We start from the raw sequence: 25,320 nt of genomic DNA on the forward strand, positions 1-25,320 counted from the left end.
CGGCCTGAATCTGATCGTTTTAGAAGTTTCTGGAGTGTGTGTAGATTAGAAGAGGTGGTAGTGGGGAACCTCGCCGAGTGACCACCGCGCATTACGTAACGAAAGCCCTGGCTGCAGGAGGGAGTGAGCCTGACATTGAGACATTCCAGGGGGAGGGGAGTTGCTGTCCTGGAGTCGTCAGGAACGGCGGCAGCAGTTCCAAGAAACAGAGAGAAAGAGAGAGAGAGAGGCCGAGATAAAGAAAACACTACGGGTATGAGAATGTTAAAAAAGCCTTAGGACCCGGAGCATTAGAAAACGGCTGGGCACGTGTAGTAATTTGTTAGACGAAACGGCAGCCTTCCAACTTTTGCACGGGAACAAGGGGATTTGCCCTTTGGGGGATTAGAAACGTAACAGCAAAGCCAAAAGCTAATGAATGGGGTTCAGTGGTTTGTTGGCAATACTTAAATATTTCTGTCCAGGAGCGCAAACTCTTTGCAATTATTCAGAAAGTGGGGACTCAAACCAAACTGGAGTACTCTCCCGTGCGTCTCCACTTTCCCAAATCCGAAACGGAGCTGCTCGCGAGGTACTGCCCCTTTAAGACCTGCTTGCTCTCGGGCTCTACAAAAGGGAGTGACCTCTGGGCTTTGACAGCTCCCCTAATAACTACCACCGTGCAGGCCCCGCCCATCTGGCGACCAGCAGCGCCAATTGGCCAGCGGGCCGGTATCCCGTGCTCTGATTGGCTCGCCGCTTCCCCTGAGCGAACCTTTAGAACTCTGAGACAGACAATATTCTGTTACATTGTAGCAAAATGGCGACTGTCATTCACAACCCCCTGAAAGCGTAAGTAAGACTAAAAAATGTACATATTCCGCCTGGTTTCAATATGAAAAAAAAGGCGCCTTCCGCGTGCGGAGCGCTGCCAATGCACTGCGCTTGCAGGCGCCTGCAGCCGCGGCGGGGCTTCTTTTTTCTTTCAGCTCTTACTTCTTCATCTTCTTTTTTTTCCCCCAACGCGCAGAAATGTCAAGAGATGCAATTAACAAGAAGAAAATTGTTACATTTGTGTTCTGCTTAATTGGAGGACGCACCGAGAGGGGTTTTCGGCAGGGGAGCCAGGCGCTCGAGCGCTCTACAGGGGGGTCGTGGGCAGCTCGGGGACGGCGCGGTCCCCCGAGTGCCCGGCCTCGCGGGGCGGCGAGCGCGGCGCGGGGGGCGGCCGAGCTGGGGGCGAGCGCCGGGCAGGGGCCGCCTTGGTGCACTTGGCTGAGCCCCGCGCCTTCTGAGTCCGCAGCCCCTTTCGGGCTGCTGGGTCCGCCGGGGCGAGCGGACCGTGGCAGCTCCGGAGTTTGCAGGGCGCTTTACGTCTTCCGATCGCTTGCGGGGAGTTTGTGCAAACCTTCCGGAGTTGGGAGGACCGCAGGGGGAGTAGTGGGTCCCGGGAGCCCTGGGGCCCAGGTGGCTGCCCGGGGCTTTCCTGCCGGGGCAGCCCCCGGAGCGTGACGGCGCTCCGGGCGGTCACCGGTGTGTCTGTGTGTGTTTGTGGGCGAACTGGCTGTAGTATATTAACGACTCGGGTTAACTTGGGGTTGGTTTGGAGGGAGGGAAGCTGCAGGTCTTATGAATGGTGTTTTCGTCTCCTCTGGGTGAAAAGCCGAGGCGGGCGGAGAGGCAGCTCCGGGCTCCCCGCCTGAGCGGGCAGCTTCTGCCCCCCGGCCAGAGCGAGGGGCAGGTGCCTCTGGCCGCCGCCGGGAGACTTTGAGCGGACGCCCAGATCCCGGACGCAGGGGGGCGAGCTGGGCGAGGACATGCGGGGACCAGTCCCCGGGTCCGACAGCCAATTCCTGCCTGCCTTCCTTCCTCCTCCTTTTCATCCTGGCTTCCTTCCTTCCTTCCAGTCGGTGGAACTGTTAAGCCGCCAAGTCCGATCGCGATCGCGGAGCTTCGGAAAACTAGCGTCGCTCTACAAGGGGTGCTATTGGCAATGATGTTGGCAGAGAGAGCTCCCCTCCCGGTCGCCGCGCGACGTGGGTCGGGGTCCGCGCCTCTGGGACCAGGACTTCCCAGCTGGGCTGGAAGCCGAGGGCGAAGGGAGGGGTAGGTGCGGGTGGGGGGCGTTTCATGCAGAATTCTCCCGGGTGTGTGGTGCAGGTTCGGTGCAGGTTCTTTCAACTCAGCGCACCGCGTTGGCACCCCAGGCTCCTCCTGGAGTTGAAAACCAGGTTCGCACCGGCGGGGGGCGGGGGGAGGGGGGGAAGGGTGGGGGAGTTCCTAGCGCAAAGGAACGCGCGAGGGTAATCGGAAGTATTTGCACCAGCTAATCTCCCATCAGTAATAGGGAAAAAGGTAGTAATGTTCCCGGTATCGGAGTTTTAAATATACATATCTGTTAAAGCTGCCGAGGGTACTGGAAGCTGATGTTGATCACAGAGCAGCTCCCGGCTTTAGTTCTCGCTCGCAAGCTCGGATACGCTGCACTTGAACGCCACAGCGTTTCACCCAAGAAAGAAAATGTTTTATGGCAGAATAAATGGGCGTAACTTCGACGCATCCTCGCTCCCGGTCGCTCGCGCAGCCACACCGCTGGTGCTGTGAGTTTCTAGGGAACCTACAGCTGATTTGCAGTTTCCCCATTTCCAGCCGAAATCACATAGGCGGGCTGATGCCACCTGGTAAACTCAAGTTAGAGAAATCTATTTCGCATGTGCGCCAGGTTTGTTTCCTACTGGGAAAGCGGTACCATCGTTACCCTGGAGCCCGCTCACGCGCGGGCAGGCGCAGTATCTCTACGCTCCAGGGTTTCCCAGCTCGCTCCAGTTTTTTGTTTGTTTGTTTTTTGAACTGCAGAAGGGTGCGTGTTTGGCGAGGGTGTCTGAGTGGGGTGGGGTTAGAGGTGGAGGAAGGGACAGAGAAGCGGGCTGGTTTAGTGGAATTAGTGCTGAATTATTATACTTGTACTTTGTATAATTAGAGACAGTTACAAGGAGATGTTTTGTAATTCTGTGTCGCCACACACACACACACCCACACGCGCTAGCATATACACAACACCCCTGCCTGCTTTTTCTAGATGGGAGTTGAGTGGTCATTTTTAATTAGCCCCTTCTTTTTGCATCCCAAACCCTTCCCCTGGAGGTCAGGGAGGCATAAACAATACCTACCCCCTCTCCCCGACTAGCCGGCCTCTTGCGCTCCGGACGGTTTTAAAACTCCTAATGCAGAAGCACACACGTTGTTATTGGGAGACCTACACCATCTGCCTTCGTTTTTGAAAACAACTTGTTTAATAAAACATCTTATAGATTTCATGTGTTTTTAAAAGTTGCTGATCGGGGAAACAATACACACGTAAATAAATTATGCATGGGATAAATTAGAACAAAGCGCAGAGACACATCCAGCTAAAGGGGTGGATGGTGGTGTTGGGAGGAGGGGAGGAGGGGAGCAGGGAGAATGGTTTGGTGAGCTAGGTTTTTATCCTCTTGTGTCCCTCCTGACAATGAAACGGAGCTGAACGACATTAGCATTTTCTCTGTGTGAGTCTCTCTCTCCCTTTCCTAAAAAAAGCCAACAACACGGACGCCCCCTACAGAAACCAGTCACACAAAGGTTTCCTCTAGGATTGGGGAATAAAGTGGTAGTAGGTTAATATACTGTAGAGAAACAAGCTCAGGTTTCATACAACACCTCTGTAGGGCTCTGCCTATCCTGAGTACGGACCATTTTTCATTATACTGGCTTTTCCATGTGGGACATTTAATAATTCAATAGCTCGGGTGACTGGATAGTACAATTTGAATCTCATTGCTTTGGGGTCTTCCTTAGGGTCCCAAGCTCCTGGAACCACATCTCCTCTCCTAGCAGTTTGGCTTTCTTCCTGCCTGTCTTTGATCTCCCCTCAACTCCCTTTCTTATTCCTCCTCCTTGTACCCTTCACCCCCTTCCTCTCTGAAGCTGACAGCCTGGCTTCTCTCTGTTGGCGCCTTTAACATCTTATTACTGCCCAATAGGGTGTTAGAGGCAGAAACAGGAGCCGCCTGGACTGATCAGATCACAAAGAGGACGCGGCGGGTGGCCCCACAACCAAGCAGTCACATCTGGACAAATAGAATTTAAAAGCATTGATAGGCTTGTATGATGTGTAAATGGCTATTACACATTATTTAATTTAGCAGCTACATTGTCTGAGCCTAGACCTGTGAGTAACCCTCATTTCTTGGCTTTTGGACAAGCAAGAGAAGGGCCATGTAGTGAGGTTAACCATGCAGGTAACATAAATATGGCAAAGTCCGTGCAGAAGTAAGTCACATAACATATTCTGGTTGATTTCTGCATACCTAGGAAACATGATGCATTTAATATAAATTCTCATCTCGTTTGCTATTCTAGTTCAGGTAAACTGCTCTCCCCCAAATCTGCTATCAACACTTTAAACAACTTACTCTTTTATTAAGTTATCAAAACCCTGGTTTGTATGCACTTAACTGGGAATGTCTGCCACCTTCTGCCAGACTTGATTATGCACAATGTATCTATTATTATAACTGCCTGCTTAGAAAAGAATAACTGTTATTATTATTTAATTATTCTATATAAACCAACAGGGCTTTTCCTCAAGTAACTATTTGTTTAAAAAGAATGAGACCAGCAAACTATTTTGTCATGCTTATAACTGCGAACATACATAGTTGTATCAAAACTTTCTTTTGTAAGGACTTTCCCTTGCTCGGAGGTACGTGTCTATATCTCTGTTTTGTTATTAAGGACACAATTCTGGGAGAAACAGCAGGTCATGTGTGTAGATGGACTTTAAATCTTCATCTCTATACATCCTACGATCTGGATACACTGTATTGTAATCTAAAGTGGTTTCAGTGCCTGTGACAGTTGTGCAATTGTGGCCACTTATAAGCCAGACCTCACTCTTGCTGTGGCACTCAGTTTAGATATCAGAGTAGAGGGGGTGGGGGGGAACCGCATTCCTGGTTCTAATCTCCACTTAGCTCTTTCTGTCAGAGTGGGGGAACTTGGGTAGGTACTAAGTGGGGAATATGGAGATTGGGACTTTGTGAACTTGTAGCCTTTTATGGACATTATTTTAGCCCCTTATGAAAAAGGACCCTCAGATATTTTAAGCCAACAGAGGCCTAAGATGCACCTTCTCCATCTGCTTCTGGTTGCCACTCAAAAAAAAAAAAAAAAAAAAGAAGCCCTGAATTTCCCAAACTTCATTAGCACACATTATTTTTCAGAAGGAAGAAAGTCTGGTTTTGATGAGATACCCATAAAGGATATTAATTTCTGCCAGAACCCAAGTGGAGGCATTGTCACAGGGTAAACCTCTGAAAATAGCCAGCCTTACAGACCACCTGGGAGACATCCAGAGATGATTGGGAGAATGGGAGCTGCTGAGATCCCTAAGGTGGGCTGGCATTCAGAGGCCGCTTAATCGGAGATTTCTCATCTTCCTCTGTCTTTATGCAATCATGCAGGTAGCTGGAATTTGGATACCTCTGAGAAAGACCATAACGTTTAAAGCTGTTTCAGAGCCATCTGCTCAGATCAATGCAAAAAAATAAATAAAATGCTACGGTCAGCAGGCTTTGTTTAGCTCCAGAAACAGAAAGGAAACTGAGGCTGACTTCTCTGTTTTCAAAGGGCAGCCTCCACTGATTGTAGTGGCGGTGGGGGCTGGGTCATAAAAAGGCAAGGGAATCCAGGTCTGTTTATTATCCCAACCTCTGCAAAGTAACTTCTGTGGTTTTTGAGTGTTCTGAAAGTCAGTGGAAGACAGAAATGTAGCCAAATGTGGCAAGCCCCCGGCCAAAGAAATGCCACACCACTGAAATAGTTTCTGGGCAGCAACCGTTTTTCCAGCAGGGGCCCATGTAAGCATGATCCTAGCTTGAGATAGTCTTTAAATACGTAGCTATTTAACAAGGAAAGATAAAGCGTGGCCTGGGGGTGGGGTGGGATGGGGAGAGGTGGGGTGGCGGGAAGGGAGTAGGTGAGTGGATAAAACCTCTGTGCGGTCTGGAACTCTGAAAAGATGATTGTTTAACAGGGAGAGAGCCTGATATTATGATCTATTGCAAGTTCCAAAGTTTTCTTTAGTTGTGTGAGTGACTGGGACGAGATGAGGTGTTGTGGTGTTTTTCTAATTTGTTTTTCTTATTGGTCCGGTTACTAGTGTTTCACAGTCTGTCAGACCATATGGATGAATGGAGCTTAGCATCGTAAAACTGTCACCCAAGGAAGGTTTTTGAAGCCTGTGATTTGCATCAGAGTTTTAAAAGCAGTGGTTAGAAGGTGTTGGGTGGGGGTGGGTGGGAAAAGAGGAGCAGGTTGTGTTGGGAATTTCTAGGTTGCGTTTGTGAATGGTAGTGGTGTGGGGGGTGGGAGGGGAAGAGAGAAGCCTTGAGGGCTAAGAGTTAGGGGCTATGTTTGGAAGCAGGGAGGGTTGAGGGGATTAGACTCAGAGTGCCTAATAATGGGGTTCAAATAGCCCACAGTGAGTCCTCCTCCACCCCAGTCTTGGATAGGAGTCTGGGAAACAATGATGACACATGTCTAATCCCCCTTTTGCCCCCTCTCCTCCCCCGCTGAATCCAGAGACTGTGGTCATCTCAGGTTGCTGTGAAATGAGCGTGTTTTTGTCGTTATTCACTTTGAAAACCTGCTGTTTGTATTAATTGCCACTGGAAGCTCTAGCAGAAGACGTTTTGCAGTCTCCAACCTTCCACCTGCAGTCAGTGTGGCCCTATTGTGAACTGTGTCCCTCTTCCACGTTCATTTCTCACCACTCGCTAGTCTTTGTAGCTATGACTTCAGAGTAATGCAGGAGAAAAAGCTCTGAGAGAGAAATCCAGAGACTTGAGCACCTGCTCCCCGTGTGCCACCAACTTGCTATGGAATATTGGACACAGAGCTTCTCTGAGCTGCAAATCCCTCGTCTTTAAGATGAAGGTGATGCACCTTGATTGCCCAAATTCCTTTCAGGTCAAAAGCTTGGTGGCTCTTACTATGGTTGATTAGGATAGGGGGGACAGTTCGGGGCCAAAGTTCAAATTCTTTCTTGTTTTTAAAGTGTGTTTCTGAAGGGGATTGTGTATGGGGGACTCATTAGTTTCATCTTCTTGTGTCCAGTCCTGCCACATCGTGCTACCCGTTGGAGTTCTAACTGGGATGGCACTCCTTTCCCTTCTCAGGGTCTAAGGCTGAGGACTAGGTGGCGGGCCACTTAGAACATGGACTTTTCTTCCGATTCTCCTTTGTGAACACTTTTCTTCTCATTAGCACCCTGACCAGAGGATGAAAAGAAGAGAGAGAGGTGGGAAGACTTTCTGGCCTATCTTGCTGTTCATTAGCACTCAGATAAAGTTTTTGGTTGTGGAAAAGACTGAAATTACTGAGAACACCTGTCTCCTCCCCTCCCCCACTTCTTTTCTTTAAATGTGTGGTGGGAGAGGGGGAAGCAAGCAAAAAGAATTTTCTCGTTTGGATTTCATTTATCCAAAATCTCCTTGGACCTGGCTTTTCCTCCCCTATAGCACCCATCCCATTAACATGGAAATAAAGTGCTTGCTTCACTTCCATTTGGGCAGCTGTAGATACCCGTCTGTTTAGTTAGCTGAAGTAGGTGGACCTGTACTGATGTCTCACTGTGCTTCCTCTTACTGCTGAGGGAATGGAGGTGACTAGCAGCCATACAGAGGCTGGCTGTATCCTGGTGGGTATTAGCAGTTATCTAAACTGGAATTCACTGCCTCTCCTCTTCCTCCTCTAGTGACATGCCTCCAGAATATCCCAGATTCCTCTGGGGGTGTTATTATCTGGCTTTCCTTTGGTTGAAAGCTCCCTCGGCAATTTTCTACAAGCCTAAAGGAGGAAGGGGTGGTTGCAAAACCAATCAGAGAATTCAGAGAAGCCCAAATTGTGATTCTCAGGCAAAATAAAAGAGAAACCAAAATGGTTACCCTGACCTCCAGCAGACAGAGGCAGCCCCTTAATTTGTTTCTCGTTGTGGTAAAATATACATAACATGTATATTTAACATTTGTAACATGTAGATGGGCCATTGTAGCCATTCTAAAGTGTACAATTCAGTGGCATTAAGTACGTTCATAATGTTGTGCAACCGTTGATAAAATCCATCTCCAGAATTTTTCTATCATCCCAAGCAGAAACTCAGTACCTATTAAACAATAACTCCCCATCTCCCCCGCCCCCTGGTCCTTGGTAACAGCCATTCTGCTTTCTGTCTTTATGAATTCGCCTCTTCTAAGCACTTCTTGTAAGTGGAATCACACAATTTTTTGTCCTTTTGTGATAGTTTATTTCACTTAACATCATGTCCTCAAGGTTCATCTGTGTTGTAGCATGTGCCAGAATTTCCTTCCTTTTTTAAAAAAAGATTTATTTATTTATTTTAGAGAGGGAGAGAGAGAAAGCACATGTGCGAGTGTGAAAGGGGGGGAGGGGCAGAGGGTGAGGGAGAGAGAAACGTAAGCAGACTCTGCACTTAGCAGGGAGCCTGAAGTGGGGCTCCATCTCACAACCTTGAGATCAGGACCTGAGCTGAAACCGAGCTGGACACTTAACTGACTGTGCCAGCCAGGCACGCCAAGAATTTCCTTCCTTTTAACGGCTGAATAATGTTCCATTGTGTGTACATACCACATTTTGTTTACCTACTCACCTGATGAGGGACACTTGGCTTACTTGTGTCTTTTATCTATTGTGAATAATGCTGTTATGAAGGTGGGTATAGAAGTAGCTGAGTCCCTGCTTCCAATTCTCTTGGGTATATGCCTAGAGCCCCTCATTTTTACACTCTTTAAAATTCAGGGACTACATTTCTATTTTTTTTTAAGATTTTATTTATTTATTTGACAGAGAGAGAGACAGCCAGCGAAAGAGGGAACACAAGCAAGGGGAGTGGGAGAGGAAGAAGCAGACTCCCAGTGGAGGAGCCTGATGCGGGGCTCGATCCCAGGACCCTGGGATCACGCCCTGAGCAGAAGGCAGAGGCTTAACGACTGAGCCACCCAGGCACCCCAGGGGCTACATTTCTAAATAGTAGAGGCAATCCCCACCTTAAAAACTTAGGGAAAAATACTAATAGTATTGTAATATGCAACCTCCTTATCCCCTCTCCCCTGTAGGAATACCATTATTTGTTGAGGGCTAAATCCTTTGAGAACCCAATGACTCACTTCTTTCATCCCCAGCCAGGCGGATTGCCTTCCCCTCGCCTCCACCTCCTCTGGAGGGCATGTGTGGTGTCAGGGTTTGGGTTCTGGAAGGCTCCAGGAGCTGTAGCAGTAGTACTTACCTGGTGAGCCCTGGAGTCAAGGTTTGGTTTGTTTTCCGGGCAGGGCGGAAGTTTCATTTGGCAACAGAGGGCTGAGGGAGCACTGGGGAGGATGGGACAGCTTAAAAGGCAAGACTTAGTAAATCAGACCTATCGTCTTCCTCACCGAGAAGAGCTTGTGAGGTCTCCTTTCTCCTCCCTTCCCCCTGCACCCAGCCCTGCTTGGCCCCCAAGGTGTCCGAATGAAATAATGGTTGTGAAAACATTTCTAAAGGTGTAAAGTGCACATGGGAGGTGTTACTGGGAGAATGGCAGTTTCAGGTAGCGGATTGAGGCCTTCTCAGCGTCAACCATACCCATATATTAAACAGTATTTTAATATATTAAAACTCAAATAAATGAGATGAGTATGGCCTTACACATGGAGCCTTATCATTGTTTCTCAGGAAGTGCAAAGCCTCACTCATCCCGCTGTGTGTAAATAGCCCTAGGATCTCATTGGGATTTTCCCCATTGTCTGGGTTTGAAATAGGTGAGAATATGAGCTCAGGGGAAGCCCTCATTTCATTTCCCGTTGTCAGTTCTGAACAGGAGTCCGTCTGCAAACTCAGAGGAAACAGAAGCTCGGAGGGCAGAGGGGAGAGCTTTCCTGGGACTTGGGCTTCGGTCGTCTGGCAGTCTCTGACTCCTCTCAAGAGGACTTTAAGGAAGAGAGGACGGGAGGAGTGGTGGAGGCGGGGCTGGAGCTTCAACCTGCTGGTCAACGAGGAGGGTGTGCTATTGACACAGGAGATCAGCTGCCTGAATTGATTCTTTATATCAAAGTAGACTGTGGAGCGCGTTGTGGTGGGGTCAAAATTCTAGAGAGTTCCATCTTGATCGCCAGCCTTCACATTCAAGATTGCTGTAACAATACAACATTCCTTTACTTTATAAAAGCAAATTAAGTAAAAAATGTCATCAGGGCCCCCATTATCCTCAACTAACAACTCTTTACATGTCTTTGTTTGCTGCCGGTTGAGGTCAGTGAGAACGGTCGCACCCTCTTTGGGGCTTTCTTCTTCCTGTCCTGGCCAACACTGGTGGCCAGCCTGCCCCTCAGAACTCAGCAGAGTAGCCTCCCTCCCTGCATCTAGGAGTTTCCCCTCCAAGGAAGGCCTCCAGTCTGTCTGTTTCTCCGTCCAGACCCTGGTTCTTTGGCAGGGCAAAGTAAGTGCTTGTAAACCAGGAGGCTGACTGCTCCCCTAGGCTTCTCCTAGGGAAACCACTGTGGATTGGGGGGCGGGGAGGGGAGGCAATGTGGTGCTGGGGGAGGGCAGGGTGGATGGGGTAGTGGGAGTGGAGAGAATATATTCTCTCCTGCTAATTATTTTCCCTGAGGACTTAGCCAATGCAGAACCATCTATTATCGTGGGAGCGCTCTATGGTGGTTCTGCCTGTGATGAATGCTAAGTGGAAACAAGCAAGAAAAATTAACAGGCGGCTGCTTCTGTCCACCTAATTAAAATGCATATCCAAATGCATAATTCCTTATGTTTCCCCATGCACACACTCCCCTTCCAATCCCAATTCTATGGAGGAGAAAAAACACTTTCCCCCAATCATTTCTCTTGATTATATTTCCATCAAGGAAGAGCTGGAGGGTTCCCTTAGAATAGAGAAGGACTGTTCTTGTAACACTTTGAAAATCACTGTTTTTTTACTTAGATTGAGCCCGAAAATTCTGAGCTGTTTTTGTTTAAAATGAAAAACAAAAACTTTATCGGATTGCAGAGAAAAGGGGGAAGGAAGGATGTGGAGAAAGAAAGAAGGGAAAAAAGAGAGAAAGCAAGCAAGAAAAAAAAAGTTCCCACTATTTTTGCAGACCTTTTTGTTTTGTGCTAAAAGTCTGTTTTTTCTGTTTTTTGTTTTTTTGGGTTTATTTTGGTTTTTCTTTTTGTTTTTTGGGCTTTTTTTTTTTTTTTTTGGTGCTAAAAGTCAGTGATGAGAATTCTTAAGGTCTTTCCTATCTGCCCTCTCTCTGTTGCTTTCCCTGACTTCGTGCTACCTCCCTCAGCCCCCCTAAACAAACATCACCCAGGGTTTTGTAGAGAGATCGGAGGAGATGCAGCTGTTGTGCAGATCAGGTAGAGAGAGAAAAAAGGCAAAAGCCTCTGCATTTGGGGTAAGATCAGAAATACTGACATCACAGTTGCAAGTATGTTTTGAATCAAACAAACAATACCTCTTCATCCATATCTTCTTCCCTCTTTGTTCACTGCTCATTTTCTTCCCGTTGAAGAACAACTTAATTCAGTGGCCATAAAATATTTAATAGACACGAAACTTAAGTCGCTGGGTTCAATTTGACGTCACTGCTGTTTTTGCAGCAGCCCCCCTCCCCGGATGGTGACCCCCCCCAACCCCTTGACTGCCCTCCACAGCAGCCCCAGCTGTTGATTTATCAGGGCCGGCTGGCTCAGCAGTGCATGGAGATTGCTTGTAATTAACTCTCTTCATTTTCCCCGATCTTCAGGGAGCAGCAGCCCTTTAATGATTTTAATATTTTATCTGGATTTATATCCACCTTATTTGTTGTTGTTTGACTTCCGCATTTGTTCTTCCTGAATCTCTTCCAGACTGATGTATTTATTTGCCCCTTCCCTACAGCCCTCAGGACCTTTCTGGAGAAGAGATGACGGGTTCTAAGAAGGCCCCGTCTACCCAAGTTTTCTACCACCTGCACAGGGAGTGTTGCTGATGTTGGCCTGTGTGGTGGTTTGGGTGAGAGCCTTTGTCTTAGGAATCCCAGGCTCACCTGACTCAGTTGCAGGAATTTCTGAGCTTTTCATTAAAAAAAAAAATCAGAATTTTAGAAAGTAAGATCTCTTTGCCTCTTTGGGGCTTGCTGCCTCTGGAAGGGAGGATAAATATGCTCCCAGAGTTGGATAAAAGCTGCTTCCTGGGTCCTCAGTTCATTGCAGGTGGGGGTCTGGTGATGACTTTAGGGGAGTGCTGGATGGAGGTGCAAGTTAGATCTTTGCTGCTTGATGTGGCTTTAGATATGGCTGGCAAGAGTAGGTGTGGTCTGGTCTGGAAGAGCTCGTGTGGAGGCGCCAGTTGCTTTCTCTACTCAGGCTGCCTTCTCCCTCAACCCTCAGTTCCATGTTCCTGGCCTATTTCCCAATGTGGGGGCAGGTGGGTGGGTGGGGGGGGAACACACCATCACTCGCACACCTTCCCAGCTCCACCTTCCAGCCTCCTTTTGGCTGCAAAGACAACAGCTTCCCCCAGCATCCCAGAGAGACCTGGCAGGCAGACTTGCGGGGGTGGGGGTGGGGGCTCTTTTCAGCACCAGCTTGTCCACAAAATGCCTTTTTGGTGTCTCGGTTTGGTGATGTGTCTTTGGGGTTACCTGTTGCTAGGCAACTGCCAACTAAAGTTTGAACCTGATCTGGGGCTTGCAGTGAATTGCCCTGGGTGACTCGTATTCACACTTAGGAAGCTGGCTTTGCAATCCTCGCTCTGGGCGTAGGAGGCCGAGAAGACATATTTCCACGTGTCTACGGAAAGATGTATTGGTTTTTAAAATCTGGCCTAGTGCCTGGCACACAGTCAGGACACGCAGATGTTGGCTTTGGTGATGAGAAGGGTGATTTCTTCCCATCTCCTTGCCCTCATCCTTTTAGTTCTGCTACTTCTGAAAACCTCGGATATGTCAGAGACCAAACTCTATGTGAGATGCCATGACAGAAAACCATGGCTTCCGCTCCAAGCTGTGGTGTTCAGGCTACTTGATGTCCTATGGAATGTCTCTTCCCCACCTTTCCTTGGCAACTGTAGACCCTTTTGAGAATCCTATGAAAATGGTGGATTGTCTTTCCAGGAAAAAATGCATATAGATGTGAACATCTGCATATGGGGTTCACAGACCTTGAGGAGCCCATCCGTGGATGCCCTAGAGGTCCACAGGCTCCAGGTTAAGGACCTCAGAATGTGGGGTGTGGCTGAACTGGTGATCTTAAAACGATGCTTCTGTATCCCTGCTCAGAGGACTGCGCCCCCACCCTCCCCTATCGTCTTGCCAAACTACTGTGGCTCCGTCAGCCCTACCCTGCTCCAGGCATCCTGGAGAAGCACCTACCTGCTCAACTTCCAGGCACTTCGGAGGCCCCCTTTCTCCAGCGAAGTCCTTGTGGACCCTCAGCTAGAATCGGCCACACCTGCCTCAGCCCCATCGTCCCATGCATACTCTTCATTCTTGGCCACCGCACTACTTAACTCTGGTTAGTTGGAATAAGGCCCTGGAAGGCTGGGATGGTGGTTGCCTGTGCCTGTCTACTCCCAGGATCTATCCTAGCAGGCACTGAATAACTAGGTGTGGAATAATCGAGCAAATGAAGTCCACAAGCAGACATCCTGCTCTTCCTACGTACTTTGCTTCCAGCCCTTTAGGGTTGACGTGTTTCTCATTCCCTCCTTGACTGCAGGAGTGTGGAAAAGATAGCAGAATTCCTTTCTGCAAATTCTTCGATTTCAGGAGTTGGGAAATAGGCACCAGCTTAGCCTCACTCGCAGGTGGCGTGTTTGGCTGTGATGAATGTTGGCATCACGTATTCTAGCCCACTGTCTCTTCATCACTTCATTTTTGTGGCGCTAAGACCCGCTTTGGTCTTGGGAAGCCAAGACAAGTCTTCTCTACTTTGCTCTCCTTCAGGGACAAAGGAAGTAACCCGGGGCTTTGAACAGCCACTGATAAATCAGCCACATTTTTCTCGAATGTCTGCTATGTGCTCAGCTATGTATGTATGGGATTTCCTTTTGCCTTATTTATACCTGAGGACTTTTATGAGTTTTTAAGATGGAGGGGACCAGAAGGTGAGAATACTATAATGGTTTAACCCAATGCTGGGACCTGACCTATGGAGTTTTGAAGGTAACGATGGCCCAGTCACTGTTTTCAGGTATATATTCTTTGAGACAAAGCCTTTTGTGTACTTTCATAGTACCAACACCTACATGGATATAACTTTCCCTAGGACTCTTTGTCCCGACTACGTTCAATTCAGACAAATTCGCTGGACAGTGAAACAGAAAATGACGTCCTGGAGATCACGTGGGGGCCTTCATTTTTCATATCGAGAGAGAGAAAAACATCACCGTAACTTTTGTATGTCCCCTTACTGCTTTTCCACGCTCCAAGTCATTCCGCAGTGGGGCTGTTCCGAAGAAGGCACCACCCAGGAGAGGCCTGGTTCTGGGTCAGGAGTAAGGTGAAGACCAGAGTTGGTGATGGGCTACTCGAGTCAAGTTTTAATTCCGATTCTGGGCCACTGGACAGCCTTCAATGCAGGAAGCCAGGGAACACGCTGATGGTGCATCACACGTAGGTTGTAGGAGCAGAATTGTACAAGAGTGTTTGTCAGCTCAGAAAGGTCATGCCGCACTAGCTCTCTCTGTCAAAGTGACTGTGCCTCAGTCCCAGCGTGTAGCCCTTCGGTGCAGAGGGCTCACACAGGGCCGTCCGGTTCCTGGTGCTCATTTCCTTTCTGGGCAGCCATCCCAGTATCACACATCCTTATACATATTCTGTCCTCATTTTATCTAATTACACACATCTCTGGGGGATGGGAAACAGGTTTGGATCATTCAATTTTAGGTCAGTTATGCACAGGGTAGCGGAGATGAACGCTAATCTATAGAGTTCTGTGAAATTCGGGAAGTTCCCATAGTTCCCTGGTCCAGAGCACACCAGGGGGCATTGTTTGCCATCACAGGGGCTGGGGATCCCAGTCAGCATTAGAGCAGGGATGGAGCCCGACTGGTTCGTGAGGCTGAACCTTCTGAGACCAAGCTAGCCCTTGCTCTCCTTTGAGCAGTAGGATTCTTGTTTTATTATTTGATGACCTGTTAAACCGAGCGGACCCAATAGTATAGGTCCCTCTTCTGGCCGTCATTCGTTCTCACCCGTTACCTGCCTGGAATGGGATCAGTTTCCTGAGAAGTACAGAACAAAAGATGCTCTGATTGATGGAACAATCTTTATTATTGCCCTGGGTTGCCCGGAGTTCCTGTCTCCTTTTCGATCCAGATGAACCACTCCGGACAATATGAAAGTTCTGACACATTCCCACCTTTCTTCAGGACGGATCGGGCGGCCTCGGACCACTTCTTGGCATCTCTCCTTCAGGCTGTGTTGTAGCTTTAGAAATCTCCAGGAAAGAAAAGCCCACTGACTACCCTTTTATTTTTCTTTTGCTTTCTGCTTATTTCATTTCTTGACTCAGACCTAAGCCTCCCCAGCGTTCTCTGAGCCCTAGATAGAGGAATAATCCACTTAATGCCTAATATCAAGGTTTGGATCTCCAGCCTCGGTTTCCTTCTGACCCCTCGTCCCCTTCGTCCTTGCCCTGTTGACATCTTTCTCCTTTTCCTCGTGTATCACACCTTGATCAAAAAGCACGGAAGGAGCACAAGAAGAAGGGAAGAGTATTTGCTTTGTCCCCGGGAGGGCACACTCAATCTCATGCCTGTGGGAGTGGGGAGAGGGAAGGAGGAAAAGGTCAAAGCTTGCACACAGCAAACCAGGTGAGAAGAAACATGGTGTCTGAGGTTACACTGCACTAAATGAGCAGGCCAGCCCCCGAGCGGTCTGTGAAATCAGAAAAGAGAAAAGCGTGTCCTGTGTTTGGGGTGTCAGAGAAGGTTTCGGGGAGGAGGTGGCTTTGAGCTGAGTTTGGAAGGACAATGGGATCCGGTCAGGCTCAGAGGAGCAGTGGAAGGTGAGGATGGGGAAAGGCAGGCATGACAGGGAAGTGAACAGAGATTTGGGAAGCATTTGAGTAATTCCTTCTAGAATCCCCTTCCTTTCTGGGGGGAGGAAAGGCCAGGTGGGAAGGAATGTAGGGAGGGGAGCAAATGGATTTCTTTGGCTGGATGGGAGGGGAAAGGTGGTCCATGAACAGAAGGTAAAAATGGGCCATACCTGGCGCCAGGTTGCTCTGAGTGGAGCCCCAGTTTGGCAGTCAATTCCTGGGAAGTACTTGAACACCTCAGAGGCCCAGAGAGCCTCCAGGGGGAGGCTGGGTTGTCACCCTGTGTCCCCCAACAGGGAGGATCGCCTCCCTCACTAAGGTTGAATGGAATCCTCATTCTTGGTTTCCTTGGTAATATGTGCTGGATCCTTTTCAGGGCTCCTCCCAGAGGGGTGAGGTGCAGGGGACACACTGGGGGGCCTGAGCTGGTGTGAGCCTCCCGTCCCGTCAGGTATAGTACAGCCCTGGCCCATGCATGGGCAGATTTGCCTAGTAGGGCAGGGTTGTAGGGTGAAGCCTGTCCAAGCAGTGGATCTAAAAGTCTTTCCCCCTTTCTATCCTTCAGTCACCCCACCTTTTCTTTCAAAACAACAGCAATAACCCATAAATAGTATAAATAAAATATACAGATCTGGTCAAGGGAGGAAAGCATAAATGCTGACCCTCTTAGCTCAATCAAAGCCTGGTGCCCTGAGGATTAGTTTCTGGGTTCACATAGGGGGAGGGGGCTGCCTGTCTCTAAGACGGTGTTTCCTTCTGGGAGGACTGAGCTGGTTTATTCTGCAGGTAGTGCTTCCTCACAGCCCCCCAGGCACATGGGCACCCCTGGGACCCATTCAGGCTGTCCACCAGCATGTTGCCCACTCCCTCCTGCAGGAAGGCCCGGGGCCCAGGGAGCTAGCTTTCAGGGGGAGGCTGGGCATTTCACCAGTCCTCAGCCTTCCTTGAAGCCTTGTGCTCTGGAAGCACCAACACTGTTCCAGGGAGCAGCAGTGTGGCAGGCAGGGGCTGTGTGGCCTAGAGCTCGGATGCAGGCTCTGGAGCTTGAGAGTGTGGGTTCAAATCCAAGGCTCCTGACGGTGGGCAGGATTCCTAGCTCCTCTGTGCTTTGGTTGCCTCACTGTAAAGTAGGAAGGATAGTTTCTGTCTTCCGAGGGTTGTTGGGAGAATTAAAGAAGTTAATATATGTTAAGTGCTTAGACAGTTGGCACATAGTACCTCTTTCTAGATGTTCACAGGGACCCTGTTTTTCTATCCGTAAGATAGAAAGATGGACTGGCTGATTTTCCCCCACATTGTCATCTTAGGGAAAATGGGATCATAAGTAAGAGAGCCTCTGATTTCCTTAGAAGAAAGAAGTTCTAGAACTCTGTGGCATTATTATTATTAATCTGTTGTTGACTCTTAGAAGAAATGTGCGAGGAGACTTTGGGAAAGATTTATCTGCGGAATATTTTGTCCAGGAGTTTCGATTATTGCGTGCTGCTTAATAAGTGCTGATATCGGGTCCTTCTGAGAAAGAACGAGAATGTCACAGATGCAGAAGCACAGCCCGCGGAGGTGAACTGACTCCGACGCGATTGAACTCCTGGCTCACGCTTCCATCCATTGCTGCCTCCTCCAAGGGGGAGGAAAGTGCTTCCTTCCCGGATGAGTCCTGCCTTTTCTAGGTGAGAAGAGGGCTTGAAAGCCCTTCAGAGCCAAGTGGGTGGCGGTTGAGAGTTGGGCTGCGCTCTCGCGCCCGGGTGGGTACCCTGCTTGTCCGTGGCCCTCCTGTCCCGGTGGGCATGTGTATACGTGTTCCCAGCACACGCTTTTGGTCGGCAGTGCTCTTTACTTGACAAGCTGGCATTCCACACTCCAGATCTTCCAAACACCAGACCCCTATGTTATTTTTAACTGTCCAAAGTTTTTTCCACGTGGTGTAATTGATGGGACTCAGTAGCCGAGTCAGAGAACCTCAACTTCAGCTCGTTTTGCATCCCTTGAATGGGCATGTGTCTGATGACCCAGCGGAAAAGCCACCCTGTTTTCTGAATTGACTGTTCTAAATCTTCCCGCCCGCCCCACCCCCCAGCTTGTCTCTGGGGAAGAGAAGCTTGCCGGAGGATAACCTGAGCTCGCCTGTTCCTGGGGCTCCAGATAGGAGGGAAGAAAATCGGTTCTGTCTGTGACCTTCTCCTCCCTGCTCTCTGTGAGTCTCGCTACTGAGGGACAAAGCTACATTTCCAGAGAGACGACAGGAAGGGCACTGAGGAGGCTGGTCCTCAGTCTTCACTGGCCTCTTTTCAGCCCCCACATTCCCTGAGGGGTAAGTCACATTCTCATTGTCCTCTGGGCACAGTCCTGGACAGATGCCTTTTTTTTTTTTTTTAAAGATTCTGAGATCTTGTGGTGTCCGGTGACCACTGCTCTTGTGATAATGGAGAAGTTTCTCAGTTGCCCCACGTCCAGGAGAAAGCGTACCATTTCACTCTGGCCTGTCATGTACATCATGAATTTCTCCAGCTTGTGTCTTGTTTCTCTTTTTCATTCACAAGTCTCTCCAGACCATGGTGCACTTGGCATTTTTCTTATAGTAGTAGAACAAATATAATATACCAGTTATTATGGCCCTGGATATACAATGGCAAGCAAAAGTGATTTGGACCTTATCTTTACAGAGCTTATAGTCCATTTGGGGAGACAGGCACTAATCATATAAATATATAAATAAAAGTTGGATCTGTGTTATGTTGGAAAGACCAGGAGGATGTAAGAGAGTGTAGGGAACACTCTTCTGGTGTAGTGTGTTGAGGGGAAGTTTCCTGGAAGAGGTGACATTTTATCCCACGCAGAGGAATGGCACATGCAAAGGTCCTGTGGCATATTGGAGGAACCAGGGAAGGCTGTTGGGGCTGGAGCACCAGAGAAGGAGGGAAAATGATATGGTAAGAGAGGTCAGAGGGACCAGAACACACAGGCCTTGATGGGAATTTTAGAGATGTGTACTTTTCCCCTAAGAGCAGTGAGAAGTTGTAGAGGTTTCAAGTTAGGAAGTGGCTTGATCCAATCCACATTCTAAAAATTTTCCCCTGGAAATACAGGGAGATTTAGCGATAGGCACTGGGAAGGGCAGGACAAGTGAGTTCTGAGGAGACTTTTCTGGGTAAAATGTAGAAAACGGAAATACACTACGGGCATGTACGCGAAGGACAGGGTATTAGCTGGAGAAGGCTGTGAGAGTAGAGTTTTCCCTGTACCTGCTTTCCTCCTTCCTGTCATTCCTAGTCCCCGTCTGGTAGTGGAAAGCAACTGACACCCCATCCCCAACCTTGGAAGTTTTTGAATCTGTGGCTTGATGGATTTTCTTCCCAAGTAGAGTCTGGAGCACTTGCCTCTCTCTGCTGTCCCTGCGGCTTGTTCCAAACTGTTCCTTTGAGCTTGTCAAGGTGTGGACCAGCTGCACGAGGTGCACCGTGTGACTGATGCAAAGGTAGGCTGCTGGGCCTTCCCTTAGACCCACTGAACCAGAATCTCGGGGGTGAGGCTGTGCAGTCTGAGTCTTCTGCCTTCTAAAGCTTAAGAGCCACCGCCCTCTAGTCCTGCACCTGCAACAACAAATGTAACGATGCTTTAACTGTGGGGGGGTTACATGTGGACCAAGGGCTTTCGAGGCACAGATGGTCTTCTTTAGGCCTGGCACCCTGCATGGAAGCGGACAAGGATGTGGTGACTGTAGTATCCTATCTGACACTGTAACAAAGTGATGGAGCCCGTGGGAGGACGGGGCTCAGATCTTCATGGCTGCCCCCGGACACCCCACTGTATCTTTCGTGTTTCACACCTCTGTTCTCTAGTGTGCAAGGTGAAAAAGGAGTGAATTCTTACAATTTCTAGATGTAGTTCTTAAAAAAAAAAAAGATTCAGTACTTTTTTTGGGGGGGTGGTTTCATGAGATACATCTAGAAAGTGAGTATCTAGCACATGAAAGGGTGGCATGAGGTGGGTTTATCATTATTTTAACTCTTTTTTTTAGTATGGAAGATAGCAAACCTGTATGAAAGTAGACAGAATAGCATAAAGAACCTCCCTAAATCCATCACCCAGGTTCAACAGTCATAATGGGGGTGGGGGGCGGGCTTCTTTTCAATGGTTCAGACTTTGCCCTGGGATGCCCTCATTTTTATGTCCATTGAATGAAATGCCTGATAGGAGAATGGGCAGAAGGATCAGACAAGCTTTTAAAGTACCCCTACCAGCTAATGACCAGAGAGGGAGAAAGCTCTTTGGACCCAGTTTGTCCCTTAACAGTATCCCTCATAGGCATAGCTAGTGCCTGCACCTGCAGATCTAGGGAATACCTTCGAGAACGCCAGTGGTCTCCCTTCCTGTCTGGGCATGGCAGCAGAGGCCTGGCAATGTCTGGGATGGTGCTCAGGCCTCACCCAGTTCGTAAAGGCACAGAACTGGGCTTGGGACCCAGTTCCTCCAGTGCTGCCTCCCTTACACACCACGGAGAGTCTCAGCATTTTTTTTTTTCTTCCTCTCGTTTACTTTTCTACTTTTAAAATATAGGTTTATTTAGCATCTACCATTATATAAATTTCAGGTGTACAACATAATGATTCGATATTTATAAGTATTGCAAAACAATCACCAAAAGAAGTCCAATTAACATCGCCACACATACTTGCAACTTTTTTCTTGTGATGAGAACCTTTTTAATTTTTTATTCTTAAAAAAGATTATTTATTTATTTATTTGAGTGAGAGTAAATGAGAGAGAGAGAGAGAGAGAAGGAGCTGTGGGAGGGAGAGAGTAAAACCGATTCCCCACCGAGCAGGGAGCCCAATGTGGAGCTCGATCCCAGGACCCCGGGATCATGACCTGAGCCAAAAGGCAGATGCTCAACCGACTGAGCCACCCAGGTGCCCTGCGAACTTTTCAAAAATATATTTTTAGAAGTTTTTTATTTATGTGAGTAATCTTTACACCCCACGTGGGCCTCGAGCTCAAGACCCCGAGATCAACAGTTGCATGCTCTTCCGACTGAGCCAGCCAGGTGCCCCTAAAATCTACTCTTAGTAATTTTCAAATATACCATTATTAACTATAGTCACCATGTCGTACCTTATATCCCCAGGACTTATTTATGTTATAACTGGAAGTTTGTATCGTTTAAACACCTTCACCCATTTCACCCCTCCCCTACCCCTGCCTCTGTTCTCTCATTCCACATATAAGTGAGATCATATAGTATTTGTCTTTCTCTGTCTGACTTACTTCACTTAGCAAAATGCCCTTGAGGTCCATCCATGTTGCAAATGGCAGGATTTCCTTCTTTTTTATGGACGAATAATACTCCATTGTATATATATATACCACATTTTTGTTATCCATTCATCCATTGGTAAACACTCAGGTTGTTCCCATGTCTCGGCTATTGTAAATAACGCTGCAGTGAACATGGGGGTGTAGATATCTTTTTGAGTTAGTGTTTTCATTTGCTTCGGATAAATACCCAGAAGTGGGATTGCTGGATCATAAGGTAGTTCTATTTTTAATTTTCTGAGGAACCTCCATGCTGTTTTCCACAGTGGCTGCACCAATTTACATTCCCATCAACAGTGCACAGGGTTTCCTTTTCTCCACACCCTGGCCAACACTGGTTCACTCTTGTCTTTTTGATAACAGCCGTTCGAGCAGGCATGAGGTGGTAGCTCATTGTGCTCTAGTGTTTGTTTTTGTTTTTGGCTCTGACGTTTTTCTAGCACGAAGCCACAGGAGACAGAACCCCTATGAAAAGCTGTCCAGAGTCCCAGTGGTGGAAACACCAGGATTTGGCCACCTCAACCTTTGCTTCTTCCTTGTGAAAAAGACTTTTGGTATAGCCCAGGGGTCTCCCAGTCTGGTTAGAAAAACATATACCTATAGAATGAGTACTGGTGAAAGCGAGGTGGACTGCATGTGCACTCTCCCTTAGCTCTGCCTGTCCTAAAAGTCTAGAAGTTCTAAGGCAAACATGACAAGATAGTGGGAGCCATAGACTTTCAGGGAAGGAAGAAATCAATTTCACCGGCCAGCTTCATGGAGGAGGCAGGGCCGAAGGGGGCCTTGATGGATGGGCAGAAGTTAGGGAGCGGGGGCGAGAGAAGCCTTCCCTTGAAGAGGGGAATCAATCTCTTAGCATGGCGCATCAACCAGGAATTATTTAGCACCTCCTGAAGTGGCAGGCTCTGTGCTTCACACTGAGGGGGATGCAATTTCTGTTCTCCAGGAACTTTCTGTCTAGCCGAGGGACAAGACGTCTGTTGACTATTAATGTAAGTTGAAGACTCTAAGACTCTAAGGAGCAAGTTGACTTTTAATATAAGCCCAAAGAGGAGTGCACTGGAAAGCCACAGATGAGTCCCAAAGCAGAAGACAGAGCAATGTTCATGGCTGTGGACCCAATGTCTTCTGTGCGTGTGGCCCCCGTGTGCTGGTCGCCACAATAACCACATTGTTACACAGCAACCTTTAAAAAAAATGCTATACTAGTTCCAGCGACTGTTTCTTAGACACCTACGCTCCCCTCAGCAGTCCTGTGCTGTGTGCTTTACACACATTAACCCATTCAATCCTTCTGAGAAGCAGATAATATTAACTATTTTATAGAGGAGAAAACTCGAAAGAGTTTAAGCAACTTGCCCAAGATGCTGAGGCACAGACCTGGGTCCGTTCATGCAAACAGGGTTGGGTTCAAAAGGGAATAGCAGCCAGACAGGCTAGTTGGGAGAGAGAAGGCTGGATCGGTAATGAAGCCTCTGGTTATAAGCATCAGTGTGAAAACTTCGGCGGTGTTGCTGTAGGTGCCGGGGAGTTATTTAAGGTATGGCAGGATGGACGTTGAGGGCAATTAATTTGCAGGATGGCTTGAGTGGGGAGGCTGTGGCAGGAACACAGATGGAAGTGACTGGAGTCTATGGGGGGGGGGTGGTGGTGGTGGTGGTGGGAATGTGCCCGGTCAAAGCAAGTAATGAAAACCCTCACAGCCCATCAAACTTAATTAAAATCAAATAAACACTGCAGCAAACCCATCTCACACCAAGTAGGGGTAGAGATTCCAGATCACTCCTAGGGCATTACTGCTGGGTTCAGTAGAGCTGCTGGGACGTAAAGCTTCATCGACATATAATATCTGTAAAATACGTGTGTGCTCCTCATCGATAGGCTCCCTTACACATTTATGGTTTCGGCTCTCAGCTAGGTCCTCAGTGCCCAATTGTAACCTCTTTTCTGAGCCTTTTTCATTTCTCCCCTTCAGCACTTGTTCCAGGATTTTCCATTGACCTGAAAACCCACTCCATCCTCTTGCTCTGAGCAGATGATTTCACCACAGACTTGTGTAAGAAAATCGGAGGCACGAAGCGAGGAACTTCCTTGTCACTCCTGCCCTCCACCTCATTGTGGCCAAAGCCACGTCTTCAGAGGGGCCTCCGCTGACCACCACACTTAATGCAACAGTCGCCCTGGTGTATTACCCTGCTGTATTTTTTCCATAGCGCAGACAACCATCAGAAACGATGTATCCGTTTGTTCACCTGTTTTTAGTCGGCCTTTGCCCTTGGAATGTAAGTTCTCTGAGAGCACAGGCCTTGCCTGTCTTGGGCACTGCAGCATGCATAGCTCCTAGTACATAGGAAGTGCTCCGGACATGGGAGGTGCTTAAAATAGAAGTGAATGAGTAAATTCCTTTAGCTTCAGCCAGTGCTCACAATTCAATCTTCTCTCCTCTTGACTATCCTATTGTCTACTCCATTTCTCCTGGGTGTTCCCCTTCAAACTAATATCCTAAATGGATTCTTCTTCTTTCCCTAAAGCTGCTTGTTCCCCCCGAGGGTTCACTATTATTTAAGCAAAAATCTCAGGATCATCTTTGGTTCCTCTCTCTTTTTGCCCCCACATACACCTAGTCCCCGAGTTCTGTTGACTTAACCTTGGCAATGTCCCTGGACTCTGTCTCGTCCTCCGTTTACGTAGGCAACAGTAGTGCTCATAGGGACACTGGCAGGAGCTTCTGAATTGACTTCTCAGCTGTAGTCTCTCCCCATATCAGGGTATCCCTACTCACAGGGAGAGTTTTGCACAATTCAGTTCCTTTTTACTGTCAATGGCTCCAAATGATTATAGAATCCATCCATCCATCCATCCGTCCATCCATCCACCTATCCATCCATCCATCCACCCACCCATCCACCCATCCATCTGTCCATCCATTCTTCCACCCACCCACCTAGCCACCCCCATCCATCCATCTACCCCCCACCCACCCATCCACCCATCCATCCATCCACCTACCCATCCACCCATCCATTCATCCATCATCCATCCACCCCATCAACACATCCATCCATCCATCCATCCATCCACCTATCCATCCACCCATCCACTCATCCATCCACCCATCCATCCATCCACCCACCCACCCATCTCGCCACCCCCCCGTCCATCCATCCATCCATCCATCCATCCATCCATCCATCCGTCCATCCATCCATCTGCTATTTACTGAGTGCCAACCCTGTGCAGCTGTCTGTGAGGTGCTGGGATAGAGAACAGAGAGCACAGTCTTTGCTTTCATATCAATTTTCTGTCTTGTAGGTGGGGACAGATATAAATAGCCAAAATCATTCAAGTGTTACAGGTGCTTTGATTCATTCATCAAATATTTATTGAGCTCCCACTGTGTGCCACACACTGCGGGTGTTGGGGACACAGCAGTTAATAAAACAAAGTCCTTACCTTTGTGGACCTCACATTCTACTGGACAAATGCACAGGTATAAATGCTATGGAGAGAATAAAGTGAGGTAAGGGGTATATGTGTGTGGATTTGCCCCCTTGCAAGCCTGTTCAGAGATGCCTTCCCAGAGAAGGTGACCATTGAGCAGAGACCTGCCGAACTGGAGGGAGTGGCACTCACAGATGTCTGGGGGAAAAGAAAAGCATTCTAAGCAGAGGGAACCGTGAACGCCCTGTGCTGATGTCCTGGGCTGGGAATGCGCTTTGAGGAGCGCTTTGAGGCATGGTGGGGTACAAAGGAGGGGAGGAATCTGTTCTGCCTGGAGGGACTGGGGACACCTCTCAGAGGAAGCTGCCACACCTTCTAGCCTGATATTCACAATTCAGCCCATTCCACCATGGGCCCACCGACTCAGCTTGAATCATGCCAGACTATGGACTTCCCACCTCCAGGCCTTTG

At 48.3% G+C, this 25,320-nt stretch overlaps 1 protein-coding gene across 2 annotated transcripts in view; it reads left to right on the plus strand.

Moving 5' to 3' along the window:
* The first annotated feature begins 778 nt into the window (after nucleotides 1-778).
* The window catches only part of DPF3 (double PHD fingers 3), a 248,676-nt gene continuing 224,134 nt past the window's right edge, over nucleotides 779-25,320 (plus strand). For both annotated transcript variants that reach the window (XR_005837670.1, XM_008703117.2), the window contains exon 1: nucleotides 779-831. Coding sequence is in view for 1 of the 2 variants with exons in the window: in XM_008703117.2 (XP_008701339.2) it covers nucleotides 800-831 (32 nt within the window). In the remaining variant the exon portion in view is untranslated. The remainder of the gene's footprint in view (nucleotides 832-25,320) is intronic.

Source organism: Ursus maritimus, unplaced genomic scaffold (assembly GCF_017311325.1).
Source record: "Ursus maritimus isolate PB19 unplaced genomic scaffold, ASM1731132v1 scaffold_25, whole genome shotgun sequence".
Taxonomy (NCBI): domain Eukaryota; kingdom Metazoa; phylum Chordata; class Mammalia; order Carnivora; family Ursidae; genus Ursus; species Ursus maritimus.